Source organism: Dendrobates tinctorius, unplaced genomic scaffold (assembly GCF_039654945.1).
Source record: "Dendrobates tinctorius isolate UK_male_01 unplaced genomic scaffold, ASM3965494v1 ptg000029l, whole genome shotgun sequence".
In the NCBI taxonomy this organism is placed as follows: Eukaryota; Metazoa; Chordata; class Amphibia; order Anura; family Dendrobatidae; genus Dendrobates; species Dendrobates tinctorius.
Window position 1 is genome coordinate 57,557,076 of NW_027361697.1, and position 12,657 is coordinate 57,569,732.

At 41.9% G+C, this 12,657-nt stretch overlaps 1 protein-coding gene across 4 annotated transcripts in view; it reads left to right on the forward strand.

Moving 5' to 3' along the window:
* PTPRC (protein tyrosine phosphatase receptor type C) overlaps positions 1-12,657 on the forward strand; it is a 253,456-nt gene that overhangs the window by 101,579 nt on the left and 139,220 nt on the right. The window contains exons 4-6 of one of the 4 annotated variants that reach the window (XM_073571743.1): positions 2,037-2,120; positions 5,236-5,385; positions 11,778-11,855. The exons of 1 other annotated variant lie outside the window; for it this stretch is intronic. In XM_073571743.1, the coding sequence (XP_073427844.1) occupies positions 2,037-2,120; positions 5,236-5,385; positions 11,778-11,855 (312 nt within the window). The remainder of the gene's footprint in view (positions 1-2,036; positions 2,121-5,235; positions 5,386-11,777; positions 11,856-12,657) is intronic. 2 more of the 4 variants (XM_073571744.1, XM_073571745.1) reach the window with 2 other exon arrangements.

A 12,657-nucleotide genomic window follows, 5' to 3' on the forward strand; every position in this document is an offset into this window, starting at 1 on the left:
CATGGATGGTCACCATAGGCATCCATTGAAGAAGTGTGTACCACATTTTTTTTATTGTTGTTTTGATTTTTTTTCTGGCTGTGAACCTCTGTATAGGAAAGCAAAGCATATGTCCAGTCTTAAGCTACATGTCTGCTATGACTATGTGAATGCAGACTTGTGACTCCTCAGATCGTGCACTCTGCTCGCTGTGAGGATTCTCTGGCACATAACGGATTTATATATTTGCTGTCACATGACGACTAGATGGGAACGGCCTCACTCAATGCAAGTGTACTGAGAATAGGAACAGTCTAGTAGTAATGTGGCCAGGAATATACAAACCGCATAGTTGCGGTCACACGACTGCCCGTTCCTGGCGCCGGCATTGGAGAATTCTCACATCATGCAGTGCGCACGATGTGAGGATTTACACGTCTGCAGTCAAATAAAGTGACTGCAGACTTCTAGCTTTATAACGGACAACTCATTTAATGAGAACGAGTCTTACCACTTTTATAAAAAGAATCTTTTTCTATGATGATCCTGAAACCTTCTTTTCTCTAGATGAAGACGATGCTGTCTTATAATCAGACCCAGGATTAATTGATTATTAAATATTATTTTTCATAGTCTGAAAACGATTTAAGTCATGTATATCGAGAGTACTGAAGGGAACGTATGTTTTCTTTGGAACTACAGTGAATCGATGCATTCCCATTTTATAGAATGCTTCCATAGTAGTGGGGCCGTCCTTTTCGAGGTATGATACACCTAGTCTCTATGAAAGCAGCTACATTAAACTTTCAGAAGTGACAATGCTCAAAGATGATTACAATTTGCAATCTTACATAGCAGGTTTGTCTTTGCTTTCCCCGAAATTGACAATGGATTGTTAATAAGCCAACTAGAAATTATTGTTTTCAACCTTAAAAGAGTATTCCCCAAAAAGTCAAGTTAACCCCTATCCATTGGATTTTGGATTACTTTCTGATCAGTGGCGTTCTAACTTCTGAGAACCCTAGCGATCCAGTGATTGGAGCACTGGATCCCTGAGAATGAGACTCTGCAGCCCCATCTGGAATGGAGCAGAAGAGCACATTCTTGGCCTCTGGTCCATTCATTGTCTACCAGAAATAGCGGCGTGGTGCACTCAGCAGTCCTATAGACAATGCATTTATCAGAGACTGAGCATTCAGTCCTCCACTCCATTCAGGGCAGGGCTTGGAATCCCAGCGATCAGCAAGTTATCCCTTATCCCACATATAAGGCATACCATGATTTTTTGGGGATATGACCCTTTTAAAAGCAGAAATGTGTTTTAAATAAATGGCTATGACTATGAATGGCTTTATTTGCTTTACCTGCCCACAATGGGTCTTTTATCCAGCTAATTATCATCTTATCACTTGGATCACATACAGACTCCATTAAATTTGACCCTTTGGCTGTAGGGCTTATTTTTCATTGAATTTAATCATCCAAACAAGTTTACATGTAGGGTGGATTAGGCTTATTCAACGACAGGATATTAAAAGCAGCATTGCTAATATTCTACTCCTCTCTCCACTGTAAAATAGCTATTAAATGTCACATGCACACCGGCTTCTATAAAACAGCTACCAATTACACTCATAAATATAGAAGATATAAAGGACTTTGCCAGCCTTTGGCCACTTTTAGCTAGTTGTGGATGAGAACTTTTTTGTATAAAAGTCAAACCTTTAAGCTTTCTAGTAGATTCCTAAAATGTGACTGTGCCAAATCGGACTGGCACATGCCAATTACCGTAAAAACTACTTATTAAAAATAAGAACTTTCCAAGTTGGATTGCATCCAGTTTAGAGGTGATTCATTTAAACAAAGAAGATGAAGTTTAGGGAAAACTGAGGCTCACATAAGCTCAGGCAGATTTTAGATGAATTGTTAATTAAAATTTTATATTTTTTAATAAGACAAAGGTCTGTTTACATTTTTTATTTATGACTAATAAAATACATCTGCAGTATATATAATCCAGTTATACTGACTGTTCATTATATTCTTCTCCTCTTTAGGACCAGTCTCACCTGCACCTCACTCTACCACCAATATCCAGAACCATTCCATTGACTCCCCACGCATTGCTTCCAACACTTCAAGTAACTCATTCCTTCTTTCCATATAGACTCTGATGATACCAGGGAAACTGATGCTAGAACCGATCCCACTCTTTCCTCCAGGATCATTTCCGGCACATTTTGGTGCATGCCATTATTTGCACAAACATTTGTGACTTTCTGCTGTTTTTCTTGCTAATTTTCAACAGCGGCACAAAAAGTGGGCAGGGTTTACCCTAAGGGGACGGGGCCACCTTGAAACTGCCAGATGGTATAAATGACACTATAAATCTATACCTGATCACTTCCGGAGCACAGACAGGCAACGTTGCACAGCTCTTATTGAATTTAGTCCATTTAAGTCCAGCTTGATGTGGTTAAAAGGAATCTTCATCAGGTTTTTGCTATATTATCTGGAAGCAGCATAACATAGGGCAAGAAAGCCTGATTCCAGGGATGTATCACTTACTAGGGTGCTTGGTGCAGTTTTCTGTGTACATTGTACATTGTAGGCAAGTTGCTACTTAGTGGTGGGGCGGGGTTGCACAGATTAGCTGGACTGCTGGTCACGTGAGCTGATAAAACAATGTTTGCATTGAAACTACAACACACAGCCTAACAAGTGACACATCCCTGGAATCAGGGTCTCCTGTCCTATCTTATGCTACTCTCAGAATATGGCTGTTGATTCTCTCATGCTAGAGAATCAGGCCAATCATGCAAATCAACATGTTAGGGCAGGTTAGGACAGGATATGAGTTGAACTAGATAGACTTAACGTCTCCCTTCAACCTTAATAACTATGTTACTATGTTACTATGTAAATGACACTTGGCTCAAATTCTGCCCTTGAACTGATTGTCAATTCACTGTGGTCCGATCCTCTCACTGGAGAGAATCACAGCATAGGTGCTGAGCAGATGGAGAAAGTCATTTCAACATTTTCTCTAGTGGTGGTGTCTGCTGAAATCGGACTGCTCTCGGATGACATCCGACTGCTATCCGGTGTTTCACACGCACCCATAGGCTTGTATGGGTGACAATGATCTTGACAATACATCAAGAGAACCAATATGCAGAATGGCAAGAGTGTCATTATACTGTAGATTGAACAGGCGCAATTTTATAAAATACTGGTGCAGTTTAGGTATATTTACAGATGTCTGCCATGTTGCTAATGCGCATGCTATGCCTGGTGGCATCCCACTACTAGTGAGTGAACCCCAATCTATGCTAAATTCAAATTTGATCTGAACCAAGGTGCTCTGATATTAGCTATGTAATTGGCAGATCAACTCCATTTCGGTGCAGAAAAAGCACCATGAGAAAGTGAAAATTGTCAGATGTAATGATTGATCAAACAGATAGAGTTTGTTTCTTAATATGGGCACATACAGTACTGTGCAAAATGTTTAGGCAAATGGGGAAAAATGTTGCAAAGTTAGAAAGCTTTATGAAATAGATGTGCTAATAGTTTATTTTCATCAATTAAAAAATGCAAAGTGAGAGAGCAAAAGAGAAATCTAAATCACATCAATATTTGTTGTGACCATTTGCCTTCAAAGTTTGCGCCAAACATTTTGTAGAACTAACCTTAGTTCTTCTGTAGATTTAGGCTTTGAAAAAACCCTTCTGTCTTTTCAAGAAATCCAAAACAGACTAAATGATAATAATCTTTATATAGCACATTCAGCAGCGCTTCACAGTTTGCACACATTATCATCACTGTCTCCGATTGGGCGCACAATCTAAATTCCCTATCAGTATGTCTTTGGAATGTGGGAGGAAACCCATGCAAACACAGGGAGAACATACAAACTCCTTGCAGATGTTGTCCTTGGTGGAATTTGAACCCAGGACTCCAGCGCTGCATGGCAGCAGTGCTAACCACTGAGCCATCGTGCTGCCCCTGTGATGATGAGATGAGGGATCATTGGGGCCATATCTCCAATTCCAGGATTGCCCAAATCCTTTTGCAGACTAGATGATGTTGAGACCAGGGCTCTGCAGGGACAATATCATCACTTCCATGACTTTTTCTTCTTTACACTGAAAATTGTTCTTAACGACATTGGCTGTGTGTTTATGGTTCTTGTCTTGCTTTAGAATAAATTTGGAGTCAACCAGATGCCTTCCTCATGGTATTACATGAAGAATAAGTATCTGCATGTAATTCTCAGCATTAAAAACGCCAAAAAATAGGGAATGTTGAGTACCATACATGCAGTGGATTGCCACTTAGTGCAGCAGATAAAAGACATATTGTGCTTACTTTGTAATTGGAAGATGTCCAGCAGTGCCATCAGCTCAAAACTGTTAGCAGCCAATATAACCCAATTACACCAAAATACTGTTCAGAGAAGCCTGTGCAGAAGTTGACTTCATGGAGAAATTGTTTCCAAAATTCACACCTTGAACATGGAAAGAAGGCCAAGTGGCTCAACCATACACAAGAATAAAGGAACTGGGGTGCAGATAAATGGCAGCAGGTGTTCTGGAATAAAAAGTCAAAATGTGAAATATTTGTCGGTATGAGCCTAATTGTTTATTTGCCGAAGAGCTAGAGATTGGTACCTTAATGAGTGTTTGTAGGCAAAAGTGAAGCATGGTTGAGGTTCCTTGCAAGTTTAGAGCTCCTTTTCAGCAAATAAAGTTGGGAATTTGGTCAACAATAATATTGTCCTCAGTGCAGAAGGATTTGCCCAATCCTGCATCCACAAAAGATCTGTGGTTAGTTCTCCAAGATGTTAGAAACAAGCTCCAGTCTGAGTTCCTTCAAAAACTGTGTGCAAGGGTACTTAGAAGAATTGATGCTTCGATGCACTTTTAAAGGGTAAACACACCAAATATTGATTTGTTTTAGATTTCTATTATGTTTATTCACTTTGCATTTTGTTAATTGAGAAAAACTATTAGCACTTCTATTTTTGAAAGTATTTTTACTTTTGTATTTTTTCCACAGCTGTCTAAAACATTTGAACAGTACTATACGTGTCAGGTTGACAGATATGCCTATTTTATAAGGTCATGATGAGCAATTTTAAAGATTTATATCTGATATGACTGAAATCATTGGTAATTTATAAAGTGCTGTAACTCTTTACAAATTATTGTTTGGAAAATAAGAGCAAATTTTTCCACTTTTTGTTCATTGCAGATCAAACTCCATTTGACGATGGTCCATCTAACACGCAAGCACCCACCTCCACTGTCCGCGTGAAAGTTACCATACTTGCAGACAACAGCACTGCTGTCCTTCACGCACTCACTTCTCCAACCATCAACATCAATACAACTTTCTTCACAGGTCGGGCTGGACAACGACTATTGAAATGAGCAAATATTACATATTAGTGTTTATTCAAGTCCCTATGAGTGCAGAATAAGTGGCCCTAAAAATGTAAAATTAAAGTGTTATCATTTATTATTCCAAAATGTCCATCAGAGTAAACAGTCCATCACACAAAATGGAAGTCTATGCATGTTCGTTCACGCCTATCGATGGACAGAAGAATCTTGAGTAGAGTTGAGCGATACCGTCCGATACTTCAAAGTATCGTATCGGATGGTATCGGCCGATCTTTAAAAAAAGTATCGGTATCGCCGATTCCGATACCGGAAGTCCCATTCAAGTCTATGGGACTTCCGGTATCGGAATAAGAAAAACCCTTTCCTGCCCTTGTACAGCCTCTCTGGGGTCTGTACGGGCCTTTCGGGGGGCTGTGCCGGCCTGCCAGGGGGTCTGTGCAGGCTCCGGTGGTCTGTGCCGGCCTGCCGGGGGGCTGTGCCGGCCTGCCGGGGGGCTGTGCAGGCTCCGGTGGGCTGTGCCGGCCTGCCGGGGGGCTGTGCCGGCCTGCCGGGGGGCTGTGCAGGCTCCGGGGGGCTGTGCCGGCCTGCCGGGGGGCTGTGCCGGCCTGCCGGTGGTCTGTGCAGGCTCCGGGGGGCTGTGCCGGCCTGCCGGGGGGCTGTGCCGGCCTGCCGGGGGGGCTGTGCAGGCTTCGGGGGTCTGTGCAGGCATCGTCCGATGGGACTACAAGTCCCATCGGGCGATGCCTGCTACCATGACAGTGATTGACACATTAGCCAATGATGGGACAGTAGTAGTCCCATCATCCGGCTAATGTGTTAAATGTAAAAAAAAAAAAAAAAAAAAATTACATGCTACATACATACAACATGCATACTACATACATGCTACATTCATACTACATACTACATACATGCTACATTCATACTACATACTACATACATGCTACATTCATACTACATAAATACTACATGCAACATACATACTACATATATACTACATACATACTACATATATACTACATGCATGCTACATACATACTGCATGCTACATACATACTACATGCTACATACATAAATACTACATGCAACATACATACCACATATATACTACATACATACTACATACATACTACATGCATGCTACATGCATGCTACATGCTACATACATAACACATATATACTACATGCATGCTACATACATACTACATGCTACATACATACCACATACATACTACATGCATGCTACATACATACTACATGCTACATACATACTACATATATACTACATGCATGCTACATACATACTACATGCTACATACATACTACATGCTACATACATACTACATATATACTACATGCATGCTACATACATACTGCATGCTACATACATACTACATACATACTACATGCTACATACATACCACATATATACTACATACATACAATACATTCATACAATACATACATAGACATACAGTACATATAACATAGAGTAACATACTTACCAATACTTGTCACATTGTTCCCCGAAGCCATTGTCTTTTCCGGAATAAATATTAACATAACAAACCACAAAAATACTCACCCACGATCCGAAGCAGTCCACGAGTGTGTCCCACGACGATCTTGGGTAGAGAACTGCAGCATCAGCTGATGCTGCCGTTCTCTACGGGCTGTAGGAATCCAATGACGGAAGGTAGGTATCCTTCCACACTGTATTCCTCCGCCACTTAAAAAAAAAAAAAGTCCCTAGTGTCACTTTATGCCATTGCTGTGTGGGAATTTCCTACGCAGCAATGGCATAAAGTGAGACTAGGGACTTTTTTTTTTTTAAGTGGCGGAGGAATACAGTGCGGAAGGATACCTACCTTCCGTCATTGGATTCCTGCAGCCTGTAGAGAACGGCAGCATCATCTGATGCTGCAGTTCTCTACCCAAGATCGTCGTGGGACACACTCGTGGACTGCTTCGGATCGTGGGTGAGTATTTTTGTGGTTTGTTATGTTAATATTTATTCCGGAAAAGACAATGGCTTCGGGGAACAATGTGACAAGTATTGGTAAGTATGTTACTCTATGTTATATGTACTGTATGTCTATGTATGTATTGTATGAATGTATTGTATGTATGTAGTATATATGTGGTATGTATGTAGCATGTAGTATGTATGTAGTATGTATGTAGCATGCAGTATGTATGTAGCATGCATGTAGTATGTATGTAGCATGCATGTAGCATGCATGTAGTATGTATGTAGCATGCATGTAGTATGTATGTAGCATGCATGTAGTATGTATGTAGTATGTATGTAGTATGTATGTAGCATGCAGTATGTATGTAGCATGTATGTAGTATGTATGTAGTATATATGTAGTATGTATGTAGCATGTAGTATGTATGTAGTATGCATGTAGTATTTTTTTTTTTTTTTTTTAACATTTAACACATTAGCCGGATGATGGGACTACTACTGTCCCATCATTGGCTAATGTGTCAATCACTGTCATGGTAGCAGGCATCGCCCGATGGGACTTGTAGTCCCATCGGACGATGCTTGCACAGACCCCCGGACATCAGCACAGCCCCCCGGCAGGCCGGCACAGCCCCCCGGCAGGCCGGTACAGACCCCCACAGGGTGCACAGACCACCGGCAGGCCGGCACAGCCCCCCGGCAGGCCGGTACAGACCCCCACAGGGTGCACAGACCACCGGCAGGCCGGCACAGCCCCCCGGCAGGCCGGTACAGACCCCCACAGGGTGCACAGACCACCGGCAGGCCGGCACAGCCCCCCGGCAGGCCGGTACAGACCCCGGGCAGTCCACACAGCCCCCCGGCAGGCCGGCACAGCCCCCCGGCAGGCCGGCAGAGACCCCCGGAAGGCCCGAAATGACGGCGCATCATGATGCGCACACACCGCGCATCATGATGACGTCAGTCTGTCAATCAACTTTGAACTTCCGATTCCGATGCCGAATTCCGATATTGAAAAAATATCGGAAGTCGGTATCGGAATTCAGATACAGCAAGTATCGGCCGATACCCGATACTTGCGGTATCGGAATGCTCAACACTAATCTTGAGTCTTTGTGGGATGGAAAACTTTATTTTGGATGCTGTTATATACTGTTGGAGTGAATACTTTTAATTTCCACGAATTTCTAGTAGAGGCAATGTGCAGTGAGCTATACACTATTATCAATCAGATACACAAGAAGTCTAACGGGGATTATTTCTTACAGCCTGTCAAGAAAAGGGGTTCAAAAATATGAATAAACAAAACAAAAAAAGGTTCAACTTAAAAAAAATTGCAATGCTTTCCTTGTAATAAAAAATATGCAATTATTGATTAACTGAAATGTGAGAAATAGTAAAGGCATCTGTATGTTTTTGTTTGATCATACACGGAGATTCAATATTAATATATGAGGCCTGAGGTTGTCATTTAGCTTTCGACAGGCATCATTTGTTCATTTTGATGAATTTCTGAGATATTATAAATCTATACAGTATATAAATGGAGTCCTTTGGACCATCCGAGATGTCACATTGTTATAAGTCAAGATGTGTCAAGTGAACTTGGTATACATCTGAAAAATACAGTTGTGCTACTACAGTAAGTGCATAGGGTTCCATGTGCAAATATTGTCCGTAACAATATGCATGTAGACCAGGGGGGCACAACCAGCATCACACACTATCATCTCTGCTTGTCTCATGTTTGGTGACTCCTCAGCAGTTTGGTTTTGGCAATCCACCAAGACAAAAATGAGGTGGAGAGGAGGGGGAGGTGAATGTGCACAAAAACAACAGTCAGCATTTTAGTCTATGTTGGTTGAAAAATATCCTATACACTGAGATATCCGCATTCAGTGTGTGACCACCTCTGTACATACTCTCTAGAGTATCAAATGGGAAAGCAAGGGACCTTCATTCTCTTTGCAAGTGGAAGTCTTAAGGCCCCGTCACACTAAGCGACTTACCAGCGGTCCCGACACCGATATCAAGGTGTCAGTATCGCTAGTAAGTCGCTATGTGATCGCTGATGAGCTGTCACACAGACAGCTTCACCAGCGATCAGCACAGCGATGCCGAGCACCCGGCATCGCTTGCCATCGCTGTAAAAAATAGAATCAAAATAAAAAATATAGTTATTCTCACCTTCCGACATCCCGTTCAGCCATCCTGCCTCTCTCCACGCTCCGGTCCCAGTGATCCTTTGCACGAATGACCGCGAGATGTCACGGTCTCGAGGGATAACAAAGTCTCGTGGTGCAAAGGCTTACTGGGACCGGAGCGTGGAGAGAGGCAGGATGGCTGAACGCGACGTCGGAAGGTGAGAATAACTATATTTTTTATTTTTTTTATTATTTTTTACACCTGATCGCTGGTCTCCCGCCTGTCACACGCAGCAATGCGTGCTGGCCAGTGGGAGACCAGTGACCAAAGAAATGTCCAGAGGTTTCTTCCAGCGTTTCAGCGATACCGGCAGGGGGGCCGCTCGCTGATCGCTGTCACACATAGCGATCTCGCTGGTGAGATCGCTGTTACGTCACAAAAGTTGTGACTCAGCAGCGATCTCGCTACCGAGATCTCTTAGTGAGACGGGGCCTTTAGAATTGGAAGACTGTCAGACATTTATGGAATATATTGTTGAGATCTCTGAGATAGGTATAAACCATTAAGTTTTACTGTGGCCTTTTGGAGTGGTAGAGCTGGGTAATTTGGCCCTCAGACTTAAAAAAACTTATGCACACCTGTTGGGCTGTGGAGAGCTGTTTGTCTACATCAACCGTTTCCAAGATTAGTAACACTTAAGCGCTCATGCACATGACTGACTTTTCAATCTAAATGTGCTTCAACAAAACATCGGAACGCTCTTGGACCAATGTTATTCTATGGGGCTGTGCACATGTCTGATTTTTTTCCTAGGACAAAGACTTCCTGAGGAAACAAAGCATGCCCAAGTTTGATCCAATATTGGGATCGCACTCGGTCATGCAAGTCAATGAGTCCTTGGGAAACAATGGACTGCACTTGTACAACATCTGCGTACAATCCGATTTCCACGGACTGACATAATGGATAAGATGGTGATTAGTTTCTATCTTCTCATCATTGGACAAAATTGGATTGCACTATGATCACACTCTCATTAAACTTGGATCAGAGTGAGATTTCCATAATCGGTCTGATTGTCTTAGATGAGAGACTATACGCTTGTCTGCACCTAGCCTGTTAGTGTGTATTATAGAACAAGAGAACTTCTGCTGTTCTTGAAAGTTGCCTTCATGAGGCAATACGTTAAACTTTCAATCTCCTTGCTATAAACTTGGAACACCGTTTAAATCTATATTCTAAAGTTTGAAAGTTATTCCATATCTCTGGGATAGGAGATAACTTTCCAATTGCTGGGCGTCTGGCCACAACAGCCTGCAGCAATCTTGAGAACCATGGCTCTGACGAACCATGACTGAATGGATCAGTGGTCGATCATGTGCACTGCTGCTCCATTAAATCTTAATGGGACTGCTGGAGATAACAAAACGCTGCAATCGGGCTGGTCTTAGACACCCCATTAGAATAAATGGAGAGGCAGTGCACATGATCAGTATCCACTCATTTCAGCCAGGACTCCTGAGTGACCTGGTTCTCGAGATCGCCGGGGGACATGATGGTGAAAACCCCAGAGATCGAAATGTTATCCTTAGGATAAGGGATAATTATTAAACTCGAAAATACCCCTTAAAGGTGTGAGGGACCAATAAATCAACATGCAATACACATTTAGGTTGCCAGGAATGTAGCTTAGAAATTTCACAGGTACTGCTATATGTCTTTCTCAGACATCAGTAGAAAACAATGCGAGCTACAGGTTATATTAAAGGAAGGATACATTAGTAGGTGACATTTTTTCCTAGAGATGCATTTAGACTGACCAATCTTGACCAATAATGAGCACCAATTGACTATACCTGCTGGTTTACTATCAGTGCTCATTTACTGGCCTGTTTCTCCAGGTCGGCAAATTACTGATGCGAGCAAGCAAAATGATCATTAATATGATCGTTTTGTCCCAATAGGAAATCATTTCATTGCCAGCACATTCCCTGATGCTCTGCCAATAATGATGATTTTTATTTGGAAATGATCCAATCATTCAACAAACAAGTGTTTTAGTCGTCAGTTGGGTGGTCAAAAGTTTACAAGAAATGTATTTGGAATTGAGCCAGAAACATATAGCTATAGATAAAGACAGATAAGTACAATTATTGTTAAAAATGTAGGTTTTATTGAATGTCAAATAGAAATGTATTGACCTTTAGTTGGAGGACAGCGGTCATAAGTAATCATAATGTCATCATCATTTCATGCTTCATGTCCTGTAACAGGTGGCTCAGTCTCTTCTGGCACGCAAGCACCCACTCATACCCCCACCATGGATCGCACATCTCCACTCAATGGCACAGGTTTGGTTTATTCTCAACATGCTATCCACTTTAAGCTGAGCACAAAGCATAATGAAACACATTGATTCTAAATGAAAAACAACTGCTAAAAATCTGAAAATAACAAACAGAACATTCCTATACTTCGCAGTAATGTACGAGGTATGAGCGGCATCCCAACACTGCGAGATTTACCTGACTTTAAAATAAGAGTAATATGGCATTCCCTCACCGGTATAAGCTCACTGATTCACACTGTAGGAATTGAGAAAGCGCAAATATGGTCTTATCTGATAGACAGGGTACAGACAATATTATAATTCCACTCACCTGATGTAGGATAAGTAAAGCGCATGGAATTGTCAGTCAGCTGCCGCACATCCACAGGTCAAACCAGTGACCACAGGAATATTCAGCTTAATGGAGCTTTTTGTGGATTTACTGCACTGCTAGACATGACACAGATTCATTCATTCATAAAAAGATTGCAGATTTATTCATATTACCAACGCTTTTTGAAGTTAAAAACACGTCTTCCTCAGGGGATGATATAAAGGTACAATAGGGTTGCTTGCAGGTTAAATACATTTGAAAAAACTGGCGCCAAGAATCATATGTTCAAAAAAGTCAACGTTTATATATTAAGAGTCAGTGATAAGCGGTCATAGAGGAGCACTTAGGAAGCAACCCAGGGGCAGACAAAGATGTCAGGTCTCCACCGCAGCTCCAGCCGAAAACCTCCAATGGAGGATAGGAGCAATGAGAATGTGGAAACGGTCTTAGGAGCGCAGGAAAGAGACTCAGACAAGAGATGGGTTTAAAC